The 23,402-nt window shown below is 40.0% G+C and overlaps 1 protein-coding gene across 2 annotated transcripts in view; it reads right to left on the reverse strand.

The window, feature by feature from the left end:
- Positions 1–301: 301 nt before the first annotated feature.
- Positions 302–23,402, reverse strand: part of KLHL32 (kelch like family member 32) — a 70,912-nt gene continuing 47,811 nt past the window's right edge. The window contains exons 1-5 of one of the 2 annotated variants that reach the window (XM_029284471.1): positions 20,400–21,116; positions 6,130–6,188; positions 3,945–4,137; positions 1,752–1,846; positions 302–463 (exon numbers count right to left, since the gene is read on the reverse strand). In XM_029284471.1, the coding sequence (XP_029140304.1) occupies positions 302–463; positions 1,752–1,846; positions 3,945–4,137; positions 6,130–6,188; positions 20,400–21,084 (1,194 nt within the window). In that variant the 5' untranslated portion in view covers positions 21,085–21,116. Of the gene's footprint in view, positions 464–1,751; positions 1,847–3,944; positions 4,138–6,129; positions 6,189–20,399; positions 21,127–23,402 lie in introns of those variants that run through there. The other variant, XM_015817739.2, reaches the window with a different exon arrangement.

Genomic DNA, 23,402 nt, shown 5'->3' on the forward strand with positions numbered 1-23,402 from the left:
AATTCTTTAAATTTATTTTGTATGCTTTTTTGCAAGGCAGTGAAAATGACAAAAACGGGAGCAAGGGATTAAAGTGCAAAAAATGTTTTTCAGAATACTTGGAGAAAGATTCTTAATAGGCAAACATGGTCAAAGCCACTTGAAGACCAGAGACCGGTGTAATTCTGCCACCTTTTGTTGCTTTTTGGCTTCTACTGCACTTAATACAAGGTTAGATTCCACAACCATTCGATTTTGTTGATGTAAAGACACAATCAGGATGAATGAAGTAGCTTGTTCTTTTGTGGCCGGCTTCCTTGTCTCACACATTGCCCATCTTATGATGAGGCACTTGCAAAGGCTGCAGGTTTGGGCATGTGGCATAAGGAGCTGGAAGAAAACAGGCTGCAATTCCATTTGAAGCGAAAGGAAGGGAAGGCCCATAGAAAACTTCTTCTTTTCCTTCCTTACTAACATCCAGCACCTGTGTAAGGAAAAATAGCAATAGCACTTAGACCAGTGGTTCTCAACCTTTTTAATGCCGCGACCCCCAACCGGTCGTAAGTCGAGGACTAAACCGGTCGTAAATCGAGGACTAAACCGGTCGTAAGTCGAGGACTACCCAACCGGTCGTAAGTCGAGGACTTTCCCTACCCGGGAGCGCCACGCATGCGTGGTTCCACCCCCTGCGCCGGCTGAGGCGTAGCTGGCAAGCAGCAGAGACGGAGCAGGCCGACCACCAGCTGGCCCAGCTCAAGGGAGGTAAGGCACCCGCCGGAAAAGGGGAAAAAAATGGCAGACAGCCTTGCTTGGCGACCCCTGTGAAATGGTCGATCGACCCCAAATGGGGTTGCGACCCATAGGTTGAGAACCGCGTGACTTAGACTTATATACCGCTCTACAGTGCTTTACAGCACTCTCTAAGTGGTTTACGGAGTCAACATGTTGCCTCCAGCAATCTGGGTCCTCATTTTACCAACCTCGGAAGGCTGGAAGGCTGAGTCAACCTCAAGCCAGTCAGGATCGAACTCCTGGCAGTGGGCAGAGTTAGCCTGCAATACTGCATTCTAACCACTGTGCCACCTGTGGTTAAGATTAAGTCTATGCTATTTTATTCAAAGCAAACTACAAAAATGTCATATAAGAAATACCAAAGGTGAGGTCCCATTCACGTTTCCTTTGGTTGTGGTGCTTCTGAGTCAGTGTTGACTCTTGGCTTCTGCCTGGACAAGTCTCTACAGTTTTCTTGGCCAGGTTTTCAGAAGTGGTTTGCCCATTGCCTCTTTCCTAGGGCTGAGAGAGAGTGACTGGCCTAAGGACAGACAATTGGCTTTGGGCCTAAGCAGGGCAAGTACAAGTTTCTAACCCAGTGCGTTGAACACTATATCAGAATGGCTCTTTTTATCCACTGTGGGCTACATAATTAAAATGAATATTGTACACTATCTAAACAAGAATATTGAATATGAAAAGCACCTAAAGCTAAGTGATATTCTAAAAATTCAAACAAGCAGTGAAGCTGTAATATTCGTGCCAACTTTTTTTTTATCAGAAATTCACCAAAAAGCTCCTGGGTGACGATCTAAAGTTTCTGATTAAATACACTTAATATAAAACTATACGTGGCTATACCATTATGCATCCCAGTTAAACATTTTCATAAAAATAATTAGTGAAAGGATCCAATAGTTTTCTTAAATGCTTTGTTTTCTTATTCCTTGTCAAAGCATCCCTCATCAGAACAATTTGAAAGCTCTCATAAAGACAGTTACCTGGATACATGCTGAGGGTTCATTTGTCCAAATTGAGTAGCCACCAACTAAATATATTCTGCCATTGTGTACAGCCACTCCAGATTCATTCTGGCCTGATAAGAGAAAAATAAACCATAAATTTCGTTAACATTATTAAACTTCAGAATGCCTGTACAGCACAATTCCTGTACAGCATACCTATTGCTGTGACAGTACATTTCCAATAACTCAGTTATTTAACTTAACATGCACAAGAGGACTATAGATTTTTCTGCAAATGCAATACACATTTGGCCTGCCAGCTGATTTTTTAAAAAGTTTCTTCTGGCTGGAATTTTGCATACAACTATGTGTCAACTCTACAATGAACCTGGCTGCAGCCATCTTGCTCGTTCTAGGTTGCCACATGAATGGGAGAGGGTGCGGAGTATCTTATATAATAATTATAATAATAATAATAATAATAATAATAATAATAATGATGATGATGATGATGATGATAAAGTTGGAAGGGACCTTGGAGGTCATCTAGTCCAACCCCCTGCTCAGGCAGGAAACCCTATACCATTTTGGACAAATGGCTGTCCAGTCTCTTCTTAAAAACTTCCAGTGTTGGCGCATTCACCGCTTCTGGAGGCAGGTTGTTCCACTGGTTAATTGTTCTAACTGTCAGGAAGTTTCCCATGGAACCAAAGTCATTCTATCAGTTATGTTAGAGGGTTGGGCATTTTGTTAGAAAGCCTGCCAAGCTATTCTATTGGGGAACGTGGATGATTGCATTGGGGAAGTTTGACTTCGTAATAGTGTAATTCTTTGGAGGGAATTTCAGACTTGGTTTCACTTGGTTCATGCCAATATCCAATAAACATGTTCTTTGAGGAAGCTTCTAGCCTCGGAGTTCTGATTTATTTGGTTCTATCTATCGGAACCTTGACACTATGTTTGTAATGTTAAGTATACTATATAAGGTGCAAGACACAGCAGTGGTCCTGAAGACAGAGCTCTCTTTTTAGAGAAAGAAGAATAAAGTTCCAAATCAAGCTCAACTGATGGTTTAATGCAGGGCTTTTCAACCGGTGGTATGTGTACCACTGGTGGTACTTTGGCACCTGGCAGGTGGTATGCCAAGTAGACAAGTGTAGCAGGGAGGATGCGCTGAAGTGGTGGCAGCGCCGCACAGGCCTGAGGGAGAATCAGCTGGAGCTGCGGTGTTGCTGGGGCACCCACAGCTCCAGCTGATCGGCATTTCTGGTAGCCTCTGCTATCACCCGGAGCAACAGACAGGCCTTGGGTTGAGAGAGTCAGCTGGGGCTGCAGAGGCTCCAGGATTGATGTGTGCAGCTCCAGCTGATCAGTGCTATGTGCAATGGCCAGCCAGGGAGTGGATGACCAATGCTGGAGCTCTCCCTGAACCCCAGAGAGTGGCACACCCAGAAGAGCAAAGGAGGGGGAGGGGGGAGAGAGGAGAGGATATAAAAGGAGGAGGTTTTGATGGGAGAGGGAGCAAAAAAAAAAGACAATGGGGAAAGAGAAGGGGACGGAGAAAGAGGGAGGAGAGGCTTCTGGAGACAAGCAATGAGAAAAAGAGAGAGAGAAGAGAGGCTTCTGTGAGACAAGCAAAGGGATCAATGAAGGAGTAAAGGCTGTGAAAAAGAGAGAGAGGGAAAGAGGAAGAAGGGCCGACTAGCCACCTGACCACCAAGGTAGTGGTGCATATTAATAAATATGGATAAATTCATCATACGTTCGTCAGTGCAAAGGGAAAGTGATTCAGCAAAGGAACCGCCACTGAAGAAATTAAAACCGGTACTTTTTTCCTTTTTTGGGGGGGGGCATCACGTTTTTGACACCTTGCTAAGCAAGGTGGTACTCAAATATTGTCATGTCCTAAAAGTGGTACAATCTGTGAAAAGGTTGAAAAGCCCTGGTTTAATGGACATGGACTGTAATTTTCCTCAAAACAATCTGGAAATGCTTTGTTATTGCCACCTTCTTAGATATCATATATGTTGTTTCAGCGTCACAATCTAGCCAATAGCCCTGATACTTCCTGCTTTCTCTCTAATTATTAACCAGATCTAGCCTTGCTTCGCATTTTGATGTCAGCCAAAGATGGGGCGGGTTGTTATTGTTGTTTTTTTGTAATATACATCTCCAATTAAAAATAGGATTTCTCCTACAGCTTTGACACATTCTGCTAAGAACACTTGCCTGTCAACATGCTGAAATTACACCGGGTCCACTGGTCAGCATCTATGCTGTAGCAGTCTATGTGGCGGACAAGAATTCTGTCATTGTTGTAATCCAGATCATTGCCACCTAAAACATAGAGTTTCCTTTGAACTGCAGCCATGGAATGGTAGACTCTCCTCTGCAACATGGGGCTGCGACTGAGCCATTTATTCTGCAAAAGCAGACAAAAGAAAACTTTAATTCCTACACACAATGAACATTTTAGGTATGTTGATTTTCCATTCACTAGTACGCTGAAGCAACTCGTAACACCTGCTATCCAAATACATCTTGCATAAAACTGCATCATTTCTTTTAAAGAAAAGAAACAAAAAAAAAGCCTTTTTGTTTGCAACATAATCACTGAAAAACGCAAGTTTAATGACATTCCATCCCGGACAAAAAAAGACCAATTTTCTATTATTTCTAAAATACTGCATCATTTTGATGAGAAGCAATATTTAAGGCCAGCATGGAAACTATTTTGAGCTGTTTGTTGAGTGTCAAAGAGCAGAAGTCAGAAAACAATTGTTCTATGTAGCCCTTCCAAATGTATAGCTATCCATTATACTCTGCAGCACCTGACTGGGAGAAATTAATATTTGCATTTACAGTCCATTCCCTTGACACAGGACTATAGACACCATCTGCTTTGCAAAAGCCTGCCTGCATCCCCTGATTATATTTTAGCTTCCTTCACAGCAGTGACTGCCAGGTAAGCCGCCAAGCACTGCAAAGGCAAAGAAACAGGGGAGGGGGCTGGTGGGGTCATTCCTAATAAGTCAGCGTGTGAATACTAATCAGCAGTGAAGAAGCAGAGGTCACCCCAGCCTGCCTGTTGGCAGGTAGCGATGTGCTCGGTGGCAGATGGTAGACATTATCAGCACACCACAAAGGCCTTGAGCAGAAACAGGCACAAGCACCCAACGAGATAGAGTTATTGAGATTCTGTGTGCAAGACGCACGCAGATGCGAGGAGCTTCGAGTGCCCAGCAGACAATCTGCCAGCAGAATCTATTTTTTTAAAAAAAACAAAAAAACGTATGTGTGTGTAGAACCACGAAGCAACCCTCAACTGTAGGAATGCTAGCACAGACACTGCCTTTTCATTGTTAGCGCAGCCTGTGGGGATGGAGTTCGGGAGCAGCCAAAACGTGGCAGCCCATGGGAGAGCGTGGCAGACCAAAAAAAAAAAAAAAGAGAGAGAGAGAGATACACACATGAAAAAAGGGGAGCAGTTGACATTTTAAGGTTTAAACAGAGATAGCCTTTATTCAAAGCAGGGGCGACATTTACCACGTGAGCAGGTCTTTGCATACAAAGTAAGCGTTCTGGCTGCACGTGTCCAATTGAGGCCAAAGGGCAGCAGTTCGGCAGGAGAAATGCTTACTATAATATGACAAAGCAGAGGTTTTGGAATTCTGTCCAACAGTCCCACCAGTGGTCCCTACATGAAGGACCTGTATTTTTTTTTCTCTGGATAACATGGTAAGCTGGTCTATTACTTAAAAAATGGTGAGTGGCATTCTCCTTCCTCTTCTTCCTGACAAACCACTGAAACCATACGAGGATTTCAGGAACTGCTGAAGCCACACATTTTTATATAAAGCCTGTTTCCTGAGTGCATTGCATGGCTTCAGTGGTTTGATGGCTCAACTGAGGACAACAACATTTGCCCTTTTTAGTAATAGGTACTCCGGTTTTGAGTACAAATTCAGACTCACATACAATTTTGTGTTAAAGATAAAGTTAGGAGCAGAACTCATTCTTAACCAGGGGACTTTAGCTAAGCGATAAGATTCAGTCTCAGGAATTCCATGTAAAAACAAAAAAACAAAAGAAACCGAGCAGGGCAGGGCCTATAAAGGATGCTAATCTCAGCAGAAACCTTATATTTACAACCACTAATTTATAAAAAATAAAGCTCAAGAACATGATTCTTTCAGCAAACAAGGACAGACAGCACCTGGCTGCAGAGGGATTCTGCACAATAACATATTTTCCCCTGCCACCACCTTAAAGCACGTGAAACATGAGGTCAGCACGTGAGATGGAAAAGCTGTACGTCTTTTGGCATTTGGGCTCTCACATGCATTCACACAAACTATGGTGCAGAAGTTATTAGAGAAGCAGAGCCTGACTAACATAATGCAGATAAACTTACTTGGGTTGGATCATACACCATTAGCCTGTTCTGATACTGCGCCGTGTTTGTTACTCCTCCTGTAACAAACATTTATAGTGTTACACAAACATTAAACCCAGTTGGGAAGGCTTCATGGCAAATTATTTACTAATAAGAAAACATGCTAATGCAGAAAAGAAAATTGCTGAGTTCAGAAGTCTTTCCAGCCTATTTATTCTTCTATTTGTGAGTTAATAATATACTGATGCGGATTTGATTGGCTCAAATCATTGCCAGGTAAAACAAGACACACATTTTAAAACTTAAGAATATGGTCACCCAGTGCATGGGGATGTGTGTGTGGGAGGGTATTTGTATGTACGTATGCTAGGGAAGGATCTCTTATATAAGCCAACTCATAAAAATATGCAATATTTTTTTTCTAATGTGTAATGGTAAAGAAGCCTTAAAAATATTTTTTAAAGTTTAAGATTTATTACATATACAGTACCATATTTACTTGTGAATAAGCCAAGAGTTTTAGATGCCAAAATTAATGGAAAAAGTGGGTTTGTCTTCTCCATGAATATATACAATAGGTTTTTCCCTTAGTTTTTTAAAATACCCATATAACCTGTAAATACTCATAGAAAAACCTAAATATGGATAAATCTATCCTCAAATTTCCAATCAAAATACCAGGGAAAATGTCCCACCGTTGGATAAGCCTAATGTGAAAATTAAAGTATATCAAAATGTAATGGGTTGGCTTATTCATGGCTGGTGCATTTGTCATGTTTTTGTTATTGTTGTTGTTGTTGTTAAAATGAAAGGATTGGTTTATATATGTGGGTAGGTTTATTCATGAATTTATATGGAAATATTAAACTATATCAACTATAAACTGATCAGTCAGTCCCTATCAGCTATTTCTTTTCTATTACTGACTGTTCTGCGATGCCACAAAATGTTAATGAGTCAATTGCTGAAATAAAGGTTCATTTCCAGAATGTTGACAATATGGGTTATTTTAAGAGAACCATAACTTCTTCGGTAATAACTCCCCTATCAGTCACAAATATGTATTATTATACTTGAAAATTAATTCATCTGGTGTTAGAAACATACTACCTTTCAAATAATGGAATGCAACGGAATATGGTTAAAGTCTATTTTAAAACTCTAAGGCAAGGTCAAACTTTGCCCTTTAATGACTTGTGGACGTCAACTCCCAGAATTCCTCAGCCAGCATGCCTGGCTGAGGAATTCTGGGAGTTGACATCCATAAGTCATAAAAGGGCCAAGTTTGAAGACCCCTGTTCTAAGGTGATGGAAAGGGGGAGGGGGAGGAAACACCTTAAAGAGAAGTCACTCAAAACCAATGGTTGGCTCTGCCTTTTAATAAGGAAACCTGAAGGGACACAAAGAGATGTTTCTTAATAAGCCTTAGGATGTGGAGAAGACATTAAACTAGGTACAATTGTTGGACCATTTTTATTTGTTGTTCCACCAGAAGCCATGAGTTCAAGCAAATTTTTAGATGGCACACCAGTTCCCTCAGAGGTTCCATCCCATCTAGAGCAACAGATGGAACATCTATGGTACTAGAAAGTTTATGTGAGTCCACTTTGCTGGAATTGAGTACAGTCAATCTCACCTCATCTGCTCTCTCATAGGCTTTAAGTGCTGGTCAAGACTTATACTGCATTGTCTAGTGACTTTAACTAAAAGTCAATATCTCTAACTAATTTAAAGCTGTAATAATCACTGTAATAACAATACCTGACCCCAAACTGAATGATGATCTCTCCTAGCACAATAACAGAGTTGGAAGGGATCTTGAAGTTCTTCTAGTCCAACCCTCTGCACAAGTAAGAGACCCTAAACCAGGCATGTCAAACTTGCGACGTCACGCAACGTATCAGGATGGTTTTGCCATTGCCGGCAATGGGGTGGGCGCGGCTTCCGGATGACGCATCCGGCCTGCGGGCTGGCAGTTTGACACCCCTGCCCTAAACCATTCTGGATAAATGGCTGTCCAATCTCTTCTTAAAAACCTCCAGCAATGGATCACCCCCAGCTTCTGAATGCAAGCTGTTCCACTGGTTAATTGTTCTCACTGTCAGGAAATATAGGACTCCAAGATCTCTCTCACAGTTACTGCTATTGAGTCAGATTCCACTTATTCTCTACCTGTACATTTGTTTTTTCTTTCCTAAAGAAACCTTACTTTTCTCCCAATTGAATTTCATTTTGTTTGATAGGGTCCAGTTTTCAGGTCTGTCCAGATCCTTCTGGATCTTGAGCCTATTTTCTGGGATGTTGGCTATTCTTGCCAGCTTGGTGTCGTCTGCAAATTTGCTGAGTTCTTTTCTATTCCCTCATCTAAATCATTTATGAAGATATTGAAGAGTACTGAACCTAAGACAGAACCTTGGGGTACCCCCTGTTATTTCCCTCCATGTAGATGTAGTTCCATTAAGGACTACTTGTTGAGTGTGGTTTGTCAGCCAGCTACAGATCCATCTGATGGTGATGATATCTATCCCTCATTTTTCTAACTTACTAAGGGGTAGGTTGTGGTCTGCTTTGTCAAATGCCTTACTGAAATCCAAGTATACTATATCCACAGCATTTTGCTGGTCCACTAATTCAGTCACTTTGTCAAGAATGAAATACTGTAAGTTTTGTTTTGCAGTTTCATGTAGATGTTAAAATGGGGGAGGAACCAAGCTTTGGAACAGCCCACACCGGTGCAGGTTTATAACATCTCCTTCCAAATCTCACTGCAGGAGTGACCAATGCAGTTTCTATTTCATAGTCTAACCATCATCTGAAAAAAATATATTACCAATTGGTAAATTTACCAATTTACCAAGAAACTGTAAAATTTATAAGATGGGTAGATCAAGGAATGGATATTTTTAAAAAGTGCACATTGTACTACCTACTTAAAACTATTTGGCAGGGATCCCTCCACCAAAAATCCCTCTACTGACTCCTGAACACATAAAATCACGTTCTTTCTGGCTGAACAAAATCATCCATAAAGGAAAGGATCTAATTAGTAAGTGGCTGAGTTCATCCCATAGATTATCCTGTTGATTTTCCTCAGGAAAATTAAGCACTAAGGGCTCAAAAGAACCTCAGAAGACCTCTGTCACCTCATAGAAGACTTGGGCAATGTAATATCCAGGTCAGAATAAAAATGAGTGATTTTTCCCCTCAAAGTACTTAACAAATTCCTTACAAATGCCAGCAAGAGGATCTTCTGATGTCCCCAAATTCTGTCAAACATGTTCTCAGACAAGTTTAATAAACCAATGCCTCTATAATATGTGCATTTCACTCTTGTTACCTTTCCCCTTGTATAAGTCATTTTACTCTCAGTCATGAGTACAGCTTTTAAAGAAATCAAAAATCATTTTAGCATTTCTCCATAAATACCAGTGGTCTTACTATTTTTCAGTAGTCTCAAAGCATACAGTTATTCCCTCCACCCCCAATCTGGACACTAACATTTATAGCATTATTTCTATTCAGCTCTGATGAATCACTCTCATTCTTTTACAAATCTCGAAAATCCTCTTTTGGCATCCCCCCACTTCAATTTCATTTTAAATAATTTCATTATTTTTGTTTCCATTCACTCAGCTAGAGGCTTATTGCTTGCTCCTTTTCATCCAGTTCCAAAACATGTTTTTAAGTTATTCCCTCAAAACTGCTTTGCATATTCTTGGCCTTTTTTTTTTAAATCTTTGCAGCTTTTTTTTTAATTCTACACAATTTACATGTTTCTTTTGTCCTATTTTTTTCCAGCAATCATTATCTTATAGGTATCATCCACAGTTTATTTCGCTTCATCATTGCACTATAAGCATCCTTTCTCATGCTTCTCATTAGCGTAGCTGCAGATACACCTGTGGCATTCTGTAACGTAATTCTTTTCACTCTGTTCAAAGCAGTTTCCAAACATTCTTTTCTTACATCCATTTTTCATACATTCCATTGAGAGATTAATGTATTTTCTAATACTTTCTCAGACAAGCCTTGTACTTTGTGAGTTGTGCTTTCCCTGTAATTCGTTTTCTTTTTCATCACCCCATCCTTCACTGATTCTGCCTTACATCATAAAGAATTAACCAATTATGCTTCTAAGATTCATATCCATTGTTTTTGTCTAAACTATGCATTGAAAATAAATCTCCTAAGCAAATATTCTAAGTAACATTCTGATTCACCTTGAGTGACTGAACAGTCCCATCTTCTTTTTGTACTCTCATCTCATTAATACCCATCAATTTGTCTCACCTAATGGAGCGACTTTTTGCCAAAGATCACATTCATTCAGAATGATATGCTATTTTTCCTAAAATTTATCCTATTTTTCATTATCATCATTCACTGAAGCATAACACGAGGCTAGAGCATTATCTAACAATCTAGAAAAGCCATTTTCCGACTGGCACACATTTATCCCTTTCATCCACAATTAAATCTACAGATCTACTGTTATACTTGTATTTCATCAATCCTGCTACATTTCTCTCATTTCTTTTAGTGTCACAAACATAGAACATGCCTTTTATTTTGATTTCATCCTATAATCTGGGCTGTTTATTATTTATTCCCATATTCGAAGTTGCAAAGTTCAAAATTTGCCATGCGGGTCCCCAAATGTGCTCACAGAAACTCATCTTGACTGTCAACTGAGATTCTCATCTAACATTTTTAGTTAAAAAAGACGGAATAAATAGATTTAGTAGCTTAAATCATACCAGCATCATATTCAATATTCCTTCACTATAATAAAGGCAGTATCAATTAATTTTGGCTCATTTTGGCCACTGTATCACAAATATAATCAAAATATAGTTTTACTCCAAGTATGGTCAAGGTCTACTATGTAAGGGCACAATCTATAATCCTGTAAGCTAATATATGTGGTATAATGGCAATCAGAATATATTGGGACTATAGATTCCTAAATTGTAGTCAGCATAGCCATTAGCCACACATTAGCCATCTTTATATTGAATTTTTATTCTAGGAATTTGTGTCCCAATATAAGCAGGGCATAAAAATTCAATATAAAGATGGTTAAAAGATCAGCAAGCACACGGAAGTTATACACAGGACTGAAATTACTGCTGGTGGTTGAAACAGAGATAGTGGTATGTCTACGTATACATGTGGAGGAGTGGGGTAGGCAGCATAGGGCCAGAAAAGCTGGAAGATAAGTAATTGCAGAGAACATGAGCAAAGGGCATATAGTATTTTAAACTAAGATTAAAAATGGGCTCTACATTTTCTTAAAACAAGCTTTTGGGGAATGAAAAATCCGACAAATCCCCGTTGTGCTTTTGTAAAAAGCATAATTGTCGGACTGGGTGCAGTTAAAATATTTGCTTCAGAGTATATGGTGTACATTTATTTATAATTGGGACACTCTTGTTCTGCAGGTTTAGCTTTTTCACATACACATGCATGCCTGAAACTGATACTTATTTAGCATCCTTTTTAAAAAAAAAAAATCTAGCAAAATGAGATGCTATGGATTTGCATACAGATTTGACTACACAAAATAGGAGTGAAATGAATAGCACACTCTATATGTTTTAATCCCCCACCCATTAGATCAAATACCCTTTGCCTGCAGCAGAATCCCTGGCTTTGAAAGTCATCAAGCTGATTTGTCTGCTCGCAAGCTAGGCTTGCCACATGCTGCTACATTGCCCCCTGCAATCACTGCATTTGCAGAGAGACACCCCATGCCTTCCCTGCCAACAAGTATATTTAATAGATTGGTAGCCTTGCTTTCTGCTGCTGCTTCTGCTCCTTCTGTCTCCCTCCACCCTCTCCCTGGGAGGATAATATGCATCTTAACAGTTTCCCACAGATTTGTCTGACATTCACGTTACCATTTCCTATCAGCATCCATTTTCAACACTTAGGTTTATCCTAAGTACTATAGCAAAAGTTTTTTTTTTTTTAAAGTTCCATTTTTTCTTTCAAAAAGTGGAAAATTCAATTTCTCCCATTCATATTTAGCAAGCTTATAATGACGTTTTGGATGGCCACACTTGCAGAATACTGCAGGCCACACCGAATGAAAATAAAAGGGAGGGAGGGAGGGAGGGAGGGAGGGAGGAAGGAAGGAAGGAAGGAAGGAAGGAAGGAAGGAAGGAAGGAAGGAAGGAAGGAAGATCAGTAGTAAATAGAAAATGTATAAATTGTACCAGAAAAAGAAGTATTTTCCCATTGTAGGCTGGGACAATAAAAAGAACTATTGCTTTAATTTCTTCATGCAACTTTCTGAAAGGAAGAAAGGGAACAATGATGCTATGACAGTGATGGCGAACCTTTTAGAGACCAAGTGCCCAAACTGCAACCCAAAACCCACTTATGCATCGTCGGGTGCCAGGTGGGTGTAGCCCATTGGGTGGGCGTGGCTGCGGTGGTAACAGCAGATTGGGTGGGACTAAAAAGTTCAATCAATCAATTCCAACTTTGCAAGATCTTTATTTTCCTGCGAGAAGTTGAAATTGACTGATTGATTGAACCTTTTTTTTTGTACATGGCGGCGGAGGCCTAAAGCGAAAAGGTTTTATAAAACCCAGCTGAAGGCCTAGGACTGGGGCAGTGGCACGTGTGCCCACAGAGAGGGCTCTGAGTGCCGCCTCTGGCACCCGTGCCATAGGTTCGCCACCACTGTGCTATGATATCAAGGTGCTTTTAGAAATAAACTCTATAACAGTCAGGTGAGCTGCAGAGAAAGCTTTTTCTGCTACTGTCCCCGCCCTAAAGAATAGGGGTCCCCAACCCCTGTGCCACAGCCCACTACTGGGCTGTGGCTATTCAGAATTGGACCACGTGAGTGGCTGGATGGAGCATACGCACACGCATGCACAGCTCAACTTACATGAGCAGCCAGCTGACAGGCACGTGCACGTATGCATGCCAGCCTGCTGCTTGTGTGCCAGTCCACCACTCGTGTAAACGCTGCATGCACGTGTGTGCCGGCCTGCCGCTTGGGGCGCCCAGTTCCCCACTACCTTCCTCCAGCCGGGCTGCCAAGATGCCAAGGTTGGGGATGGCTGCTGTAGAATATGCTCTTCTCTCCTGGCCTTTCAAAAGACTTTGAAGACCTGGCTCTGCCCGCTTGCCTGGGGATTGCAGAGCAACACGCAACCCTGGGGGTGTTCGGTGCCTTAAGGCAGGAGTCTGCAACCTTGACAACTTTAAGACTTGTGGACTTTAGCTCCCAGAATTCCTCAACCAGCAGCTGGCTAAAGAATTCTGGGAGCTGAAGTCCACAAGTCTTAAAGTTGTCAAGGCTGCAGACCCCTGCCTTAAGGTCCTCCTCCTGCCTTTTAAGTTATTTTAATTTTGTTTCTACCACACTGCTCTTAGTGGTGTTCTGCATTTTTATATGGTTTTTACACGTTTAGCTATACACCGCCCTGCACTGCTCTGAGAGAAAGATGGGCAGTACCCAGATTTGATAAATACATACAAATAAATAATTCGTAACTCTCCAAATATGATAGCAGAAAAATGTATCAAAATATAACTGTACTTTGTATCTTCTGCAAATAGCAGCAACTTTCTTGAAACTAAGAGTAGCATTATTCATACGGTTGGTTGCACAGCCAGTCAGATGTTTAGACTGGACGTGGCATTTTCATCCACCTATCGAATCCTTCCCAAGGACCTGGGATAGGCAGATGTTGTTTGTTGATGTTTAAGGTATCATCACAAAATGTAAGCTGGAGAGACATGGATTGTCCTTAGCTTTTGGTTCAATCTCTTCAAGGCCAATCTACTTTGGTGGATATTGGGGGGACAAATGGAGATCTCTATATAGGTTGCTATGAATACTTCAGGAAGAGCCAGATATAAATCTAACAATTAGCATTAATTATGGGAAGGTGAGGTTATGGACTTAAATGGATGCCTGACTTCATGGTTTGCTGCCCATTTCACTCTTTTAAGCTTCATAAGAAATAATCTAATATAGCATATTAGCTATCCAGTCCAAATATGGTACGCATTGGTCCTACCACTTAATCCAAATTATTAAGAACAAAGTTGAAGAGGACCATATAGTACATTCAACACTTTCCTGAAGTTTGATGAGAAAATATTGATGAGCTTTTACTAAGTACAGTTTTTAAGTAAGAAGTAGATTTACCAAATAGGGATGCCATCCAGCCCTTACTGAACTACCTTGTTTTGCTGAAATTAAGTTACAGTATATATATTATATGCTTCAAATGTCTATAATCTCCAAGAAGGAAGTGGCCCAATCAAAAAATGAAAAAAAAAAAAAATTTTCTGACAAATACATGCTGACTTCAATTAAGGACTACATTGAAAAACAATCTCTAAATATTTAGAAAACAATCTATTCTGGACCTTCCTAACTGATGTTAAACTGATTGCTCTATAGCTCTCCAGGGTCTCATTTTTAGTGCTTTGTGAAGGTCAAAGATAGCTAGAGATTCAGTCAAACTATCAGCAAGTTCCTTTCACATTCAAGAATTTAATCTTCTTGGGAGACCCGCTATGTCTTCTTTCAATTTCAGAAAATCATTGAAACCCCCATGGTCCCTTTCACATGATAAAGGTTCCCATTTCTCCTTTTTTGTAAGAATCTTGACAAAGTAGGAGATTCCATGTGAGAATGAAGAGGTCAGCCTCACCCCAGAAATAAGCAATCACCCAAAGCAGAATTGGATAGCTGCAAAGTACTATGTGTTGGTTCTATTTCTCTAGATTTCATTCAAAAAATCTCTATGGCATAAATCAATGCTTGGTAACCTAGAACCTGTTTGGCAAACTATTGCTCCCTAGATATTTCACTCTACCACAAGTATCTGCTTGCAACTATGATAGCCAGGATGGTAAGAAGCGTTTAAAGAATCACAAAGATTCAGTGCTGAAAGGGAGGATTTTACATATCAATGTTTTTTTTATGTCCAGTGATTAGAAAGATTTAACTTGTATAAGTATAATTTTGGTTTACAAATAAGAAAACTTAATTTGAACTAGATTTGTGTACTAATAATGAGCACATTGTTGCTAAGATGTATAAACCTTTATTGATAATTGAAAATAAATATACAAGATGAATATATTAAAGACTGATTAAGTAGAACAAAAAAATGGAAATGTCATAATGGGAAAACATGTGGTGTAAGGACTGAGCCGTGGTGGCATAGTGGTTTGAATGCAGTATTGCAGACTAATTCTGCTGACTGCTGGCTGCCAACAGTTCGGCAGTTTGATCCTGATCAGCTCAAGGTTGACTCAGCCTTCCACTCCTTTCCAAGGTCGGTAAAATGAGGACCCAGATTGTTGGGAGCAATATGCTGGCTCTGTAAACTGCTTAGAGAGGGCTGTAAGCGGTATATAAGTCTAAGTGCTATTGCTATTGAAATTTACTTTGAGCTATAATTTGAAAGAGAATTTCTATATGATATATTGTTGGTATTTAACACCTTAAACTGTCAAATATATATAAAAATGGTGTGTCAAACATATGTTGGAAATATAATCATTCTGAAGGCACCTTTTATCACCTTTGGTGAACATATAAGGAGGCTAAGAGTTATTATGAGGTGGCTGGATGGAGTCATTGAAGCAGTAGGAGTGAGCTTATATGGACTCCAGAAGATGGTAGAGGACAGGAAAACCTGGAGGAACATTGTCCATGGGGTCGCGATGGGTCGGACACGACTTCGCAACTAACAACAAGAGTTATTTGGATCAAATACGTACTTAATTCAGAGAATTTTAAAAACAAAGTTACAGTTGAAACCAGAGATTTAGGTTTGATAGGTTAAGCAATTAGAGGGGAAAAATGGGACTTTGTTTCTACAGATTATAACTGCAGTGAGACTTTTGTAATGCCCAGAGTTGAAAAGACTTACAGACTCCCACAATGGAAGAATGGATGGTGAAGTGAATGAAACTGATTGAGATGGTGAAATTAGCTACTTTGATTAAGGAAAAGATTTTGTCTAACTTTGTTTCTAGTTGGTAAAGGTTTTTGGTGTTTTTTTTTGCTGGAAACCCAAACAAAAAATATTATATTGATTTTAGGATTTGAAATAGGGTCATAAAGAGGGAGTTGGGGGAATTGATACTTAGAAATGTCTGTCATTATAGAAAATATTGGCTATGATTGAATTTTAGATCAAAAGGTTATCGGATGTTATATTTGTAACAGTGATGAAGAAAGTTAGCTTTCCTTTATTTTTGTTTTTCTTTTATTCCTTTGCACCTTCCCTTCCCCCATCTTTTTCCTTCTAAATATGTTTTATTTTTATAGAAATTTAACAAAGTATATTAAAAAAGGAAGGTTCGGTGCTCACACTGTTTTTTTTATTCTTCACTATTCGTAAAGAGAGATATTTGTATTGGATTTATTTATTACAAACAAATTCCACCTGTGATTCAAGAGTCCACAATGGCATCTGCAGTCCCTCCTCCTCGTATGTTCCCTAGGACACAATCCTTGAGGTAGGGATGAAAAAGAGTGATTGTCCCACATTCACTCAGTGTGTTTTCATGGCTAAAGTTGTGTGTCTCCCTTACTCTAGTCCAGGGATAGGCAACCTTGGCTCCTTTATGACTCGTGGACTTCAACTCCCAGAATTCCTGAGCCAGCTATGCTGGCTCAGGAATTCTGGGAGTTGTTGTTGTTATTATTATTATTATTATTATTATTATTATTATTATTATTATTATTATTATTATTAAATTCAATTTATATCCCGCCCTTCTCCTTGCGGACTCAGGGCGGCTGACAATCAATTAAAATACACAAATAACAATTACAAAATTAAAATTAATTAAAAAGAAATATTTAAACGTAGTCCAATTAAAATATAATTAAAACCCNAGGAAGGGAGATCAGGGATGACCCTGATCTCTGGGGGCAGTTCATTCCAGAGGGTGGGAGCTCCCACAGAGAAGGCCCTCCCCCTTGGGGTCGCCAGCCGGCACTGTCTGGCCGACGGCACCCTGAGGAGACCCACTCTGTGTGAGCGTACTGGTCGATGGGAGGTAATCTGCGGCAGGAGGCGGTCTCGAAGGTATCCACGAGTCATAAAAGAGCCAAGGTTGCCTACCCCTGCAGTCTAGTCTAATATCTTATCCATTATATCATAGTAGCTATTTAATTAGATAGTATTCAATTAAAAAAAGAAATCTGAAGAGTTAAAGGTTTCCCTTCTACTTTAAGAGACCTCCACAAAAATAATGGAGAAAATAGTCCTGTAGCACTGCCAAAACCATAGGCAGTGGATTATTGAAAGAGAATCGTAGAAAGGGGAAGTGAGATTGTAGAGCAGACATGTGATAGCTTTCTGGCTTATTCTTGTCAAGGAGTACTAGGAGGTAACAAGGTTTTAAGATCCATTAAAAAAAACCAAACCAACCAACCAACCAACCATCTAGAAAACATAAAACCAGATAATAAACACAAGTATTAATGTCTTGGGAGCATTTAACAAGCAACACGTATAAAACAGAAATACCGAAATCTTGTCTGTTCTGAGGTTTTCTGATGAGCAGTAGATACATTTGATCAACATGTGCCTTAAGACAAAGAAGCATTGGTATGTGCTTCTGCTCATATCCCCCAATGCTCCAAGCCAATAAAAACAACGAGAATAAATACACATTAGCAGGGCGTGGAAAGTCACACAGTTTAAAGCCTACTACTGAATGCTTATTGCAGGGAGGTCATAGCTGGAGGAAATAAAGAACACTTGTGGGCTTTCTCAAGCATCTGGTTACCCAACATGCTTTATGACAGCTAAGTAGATTCCCACAAGCAGAAAGCAGCAGCACTTCCTCCTGCTGCTGCCTCCGACAACTGGGGATGGGGATGGGGGGTAAATATTATGTAAATGCGGGAAAGAAAAGCTAAGGAAAACAAGAAATATTGGATCAAAAAGGCCTGGCTTGTACTACGGTGTAACTATATTGCAGGCCATTTGTATGCCAGGAGGATTGATGGGTCAGTTATGTGCTTAGACCACACAGGCTTACCAGGTCTTCTAAATATACCATCAAGAAATTATAGACCAAAGTGCCCTCTGGGTTATTGCTGTTTGAAAGAGGCCTTTGGTATTGTATACAATGGCATAATGCAGTGGTTCTCAACCTTTTTAATGCCGCGACCCCAACCGGTCGTAAGTCGAGGACTAAACCGGTCATAAGTCGAGGACTAAACCGGTCATAAGTCGAGGACTACCCAACCGGTCTAAGTCGAGGACTTTCCCTGCCCGGGAGCGCCGCGCATGCGTGGTTCCGCCCCCTGCGCCAGCCGAGGCGTAGCTGGCAAGCGGCAGAGACGGAGCAGGCCGACCCCAGCTGGCCCAGCCCAAGGGAGGTAAGGCACCCGCCGGAAAAAGGGGAAAAAAATGGCAGACAAAAAAAATGGCGGACAAAAAAAAATGGCGGACAGCCTTGCTTGGCGACCCCCATGAAATGGTCGATCGACCCCAAATGAGGTCCCGACCCACAGGTTGCGAACCACTGGCATAATGTGACTTATCAATGCTGAAGAAGCCTTGGGATGCTTAGGAAATTTTTCAGTTGAATTATCTTAACACGAACTAACTTGGCAGTATTTGAATTGAGTCAATTCTGCTCAAATTCAATCCCTCTCAACCCCCTCCCCATAAGAAATACGCTTGCTTGCTAGCAATTTTTTAAAAATTTCATTTAATCATACTGCACCTGGTCTTGTCTGCAATTTTACTTTTTCTTTAGGTAAATGGAAGACCTTGTTGCCTTTTTAAAAATGTGACCAACATAGATGCTTTCCTCTCTTTGAGTATTAGCTGTCCCAGACCATACTGCATTAATCAAGACAGATTACTGAATGTTTTTTTATGATTTGGATGGACTTCGTGGCTGTTTTACTTAAATACTTCACATATTAAGCATATAAGTATGGATTTCTTTGGGAGAAACCTAGTCAAAATTTGTACTCACAACGTGCATAACTGCTGAGAGCAATACTGGCATAGTGTTGTCATACTATACTATAAAAAGAGAGGGGCATGTTCTGTGTTTGTGTAGTTTACAACCTCTACTATTCTCTGATGAGGAACAAACTATATATTTAATCATCACCACCATTACACAAGAAGGCTTCAATATTCTTTGAGGGTAAGAGAGGACGGACATTCTTCAAACATTCACAGGAATTCTAATTTAAATCATTCTGAGCAGCTATTTTTTATGGATTACAAGGGTTCTGTCCATTCTGTTTCTATTCAATACTTCAAAAACGTGCAAAATCTTCCTTTTTGAAAATAGGACACTTATTCTTAGGTTCAGTACTCTTCTCTCCTATATTTAGTTCATTTTCATTTCCTTATTCTCATTTCACCATTTTTAAATGGTAGCAAATGCAATTGTTCTTTCGAGCTGTTCACAATCAGGTGGTTTACAAATTTACTACTACTACTACTACTACTACTACTACTACTACTACTACTATTGATCATCGCACAGTCAGCCAGATGTTCAGACTGGATTTGGCATTTTTGTCTAGCTATCGAGTCCTTTCCAAGGATCTGGGATAGGCGGATGTGGATGTTTAATGGTATTACAGATATCGTCGCAGGATGGAAGCAGTTCCTAGTAAGGCCGCCTTTTGCAATTCACTAATGGCGAATTTGTCAATGTCAATGATGTTCAATTGGTGCTCCAGTTGTTTTGGGATTATTATTATTATTATTATTATTATTATTATTATTATTTGCAAATAAGCCATGATGACCAATTCTGTACCTGTGGAAGAACACTGACAGACAACTATATTTGCTTTAGGGTCATGCCTTAAAAATGTTACCTCAACTACTGGTAGGATAGGTGTACTAAATCCAACAATTTTGTGAAAAAGAACCAGAGTGCATTTATTGGCATCAAGAGATAAGGATACATACATCTTCCTCTTAATGGGCCAATACAAAAATGTTTAAAATAAATTGCTAGGGACACTTCTATTTAAATTGTAATTGCTTTGTTCAGCAGCCACTGCACTTTCATTATCCCTGTATACAATTCTCTGGCCGTACAACTCCTCTCCTTTGTGCTGAATACCTATTGCTGAGTATCTGTAGCTCAGAAATATTATACCACCTGTCCCTTGTCTTAAAACTCAATTTCCAGCAAACAAAAGGAAACCTTTCCAAGTCATGTGGCCCCAAACTAATGCCACTGATACAAACATGTTTTGTCATGCTTTTAATCTTCAAAGTTGCGGGTGAAACATTTTCTACCTGATATCCAAAGAAGACCATCCACAACACATCCTGCATGACAGGAAAGGGACCTATCAAAGGACAGAACAAAAGTCCATTTGTTCTTCTTAGGACAGTATCGTTCAACAGTTGGCAAAACTTGACGTAGCTCATTTCTGCCTCCCACAGCATAGAGAAATTCATCCACAGTCCCAAGTACAAAATGCTCCCTGCAATTCTTCATTGGAGCTATTTCTGCCCAGGAATTATTACGGGGATCATATCTACAAGCAGTCCGTACTGCACATGTGCGGCCAGTCGCTTGTTCAACTTCACCACCTGCTACAAAGAGGAAATCTCCCATTACAGCCACGCAGTGGTGGCTTCTTCCTACCGGCATGGGAGCCAGCTCACTCCAGTTTGCAATCCCTGCAATGTGAACATTTTCTTGGTCCACAGGATTAAAGTATCGTAGCTCTTTAACTCTGCATATTTCCCGTTTTTTTCCACCAATGATGTAAAGAGTGTCTGACTGGAAGCGAGGTTTTGTCCTTCTGGTCTGCCATATTGGCTGTGCATAGATACTTTGATGATAGACCAAAGCCTCATTGACCAGTGCTGTTGCAGTTTCACTAGTCTGGACAAGAGGGTGTGAGAGGGCAACCGTATGCAGTGTATCCACATCCATAAGCCCGAATCGAACGTACTGTAGAAGTTCATCCATGTACTGATATCGGCAGTTGTGTTCCAGCCATCTCACAGCTAGCTAGAAGGGAGGAAAAACATTTTTAAAAATGATCTTATCTACATTATTCACAATTCGGTGTGAGAAATACATATTTGAATTATTCAACTTATCAACCAAAAATTATACTCCCAAATTTAATCTTGCTGCATATATAAAAACATCCCTTCATCTCCCCTAAAATAATGATGACTCTGTGTAGAATTAATGTATGATAACAGGGCCGTCTTGTCTTAGAAAACATTCAGATAATGGGTGCCCTGCATAAACAAGAAGAAACAACACATGACAACATGGGAGTTTTTCCATAAGGACTAATGTACATTATATTGGTAATCAATCGTCCAGAGCAGCCTTCTCCAATTTGGCTCTGTGTTTGAACAACTTGTCTCTAAAGTTCCCAAACATTCAATAGTGTCCAGTGTTGACATTCACTGAGCATTATGGGAATCATTATCTCAATGTTTTTGGATGCCACCAGATTGAAGAAAGCTTCTCTGGCAGGTGTACCCATTACTCATGGTCACTGGGTGTTTTGGGGATTATAGTTGCAATTTACTTGAACAGCACAAAAAGCTTGGGAAAGCAAGGTATAAAAAAAATGTCAAGAACCACATCGCTATTGAGATATGTACCTATCTTTTGAGGTATTGGGTCTCCTGCGCGAGCAGGGGGTTGGACTAGAAGACTTCCAAGGTGCCTTCCAACTCTATTATTCTATGTTCTATTGGCCATACTCTATATGAGACCCTTATTCATTCTTGATAATTTTATATTCCCTTATTTGGAGTCATTGTTAATGCATATACGTAACTTTCTAACTCCTAAATGACAGGTACACCACTGAAGTATACTTTACAAAGCATGTTAAAAAGATCAAACTGAACACAACAACGATGAATTAGATGCAATCAATTATTTGAGTGCTAGCAATCATAGGTAGTAGAATGAAGCACACCCAGGATTTGTTTTCTAGCATATACTGTACATGCTTTGCTGGACACGTGATAGTGCCATATAGCTGTGATAAATATGGTTGTACAAGAATAATGCACTGGATAATATCTGAACTTGAAATACCCCACTGAAATCAATGGGAAAAAATCCACTGGGATTTGTTCCACTGATTCCAATGGGAATGAAGTGCTGTATCAAGGGGTTTGGAGGCAAGCCACAGTACTATCAAGAGAGCTGAAACTCTATACAGAATAACCAATCCTTCAAAGACTAAGTGGTGGCATCTGGAACCAGCTGACGCCTCCAAACCATTTTACAGAGGAGCACCGCTAATAGAAACAAGTCTTTCAGTTTCCTATTTTTCTACGCCTGAAGCTCTGGTGGAGACCTACCTGATGAAAACAAAAGAGCATGCTTTAATAGAGGCTTTTTCCTCAAAGAGCAAGATCTTTATTTATTGCTTTTTGCCTGATTCTGCTCCCCCATGGAATGCATATATTCATTTTTAATAACTATTATTTGCCTCTCTCTTCCTCTCGCCCACATCCGAGTTTCACCACTACAGAGAGAAAAAAAATCATGTGGCTTGCAGGAGCAATTGTGTGAAAACTTTTCATTTTTAAAAAAAAACTGCTGTCCCTGTTTTTGTATTACAGATACAAGTCTACCACCTCACAAAGATCCCTGGCAATATTCCGGAAAGCATACTATTATTTAAAGCAAAATACCTTCCACAATAATTTTTGACATTCTTATTCTACAGCATGAAACAAAAAGCAAAATAAGACTGCCAGACACAGATGATAAACAACCATGGAAGGGGGGAAAAAATTAAAAGGAGGGGGAGGGAAGCAGGGTTCCACTAGATCCGCTGTGGCTTTAAATATAATCTACGGAGCCGAAGAAGAGAAGCAAGGAAATAAAAAAATAAAAAAAAATTAAGAGCAGAGGAAGCCACAGTGAAGGTCAGGGAGTGAAAGAACTTCCTCAGGGCACAGAATAAATTAAATCCCAAAGAAAAAAAAAGTGATTTCCAGAGTGCAAGGCACAAACTCAAAATGACAATGATTGGCAGCCAAACTATATCCATGCAATATCGAAGGCTGCACGTTCTCATTTACCTCAGTGTAGCCAGCAAGCGCCCATTAAACATCCGTCTGATGCCCAAATTAACCTTCTTGGCAAACTGAAAGAGGCACAAACTATCATAATCAACCTTTCATTATCACAGCAGCCTCTAGTTAAAGGGTCAGAATAATTGTGCCATCAGAGCCCTGATTGTTTTCAATCAACAGACGGCTGGAGTGACAGCTCCATGATGGAGTAGTCTGATGAAACCG

Source organism: Protobothrops mucrosquamatus, unplaced genomic scaffold (assembly GCF_001527695.2).
Source record: "Protobothrops mucrosquamatus isolate PMUCROS unplaced genomic scaffold, P.Mucros_1.0 scaffold632, whole genome shotgun sequence".
Taxonomy (NCBI): Eukaryota; Metazoa; Chordata; class Lepidosauria; order Squamata; family Viperidae; genus Protobothrops; species Protobothrops mucrosquamatus.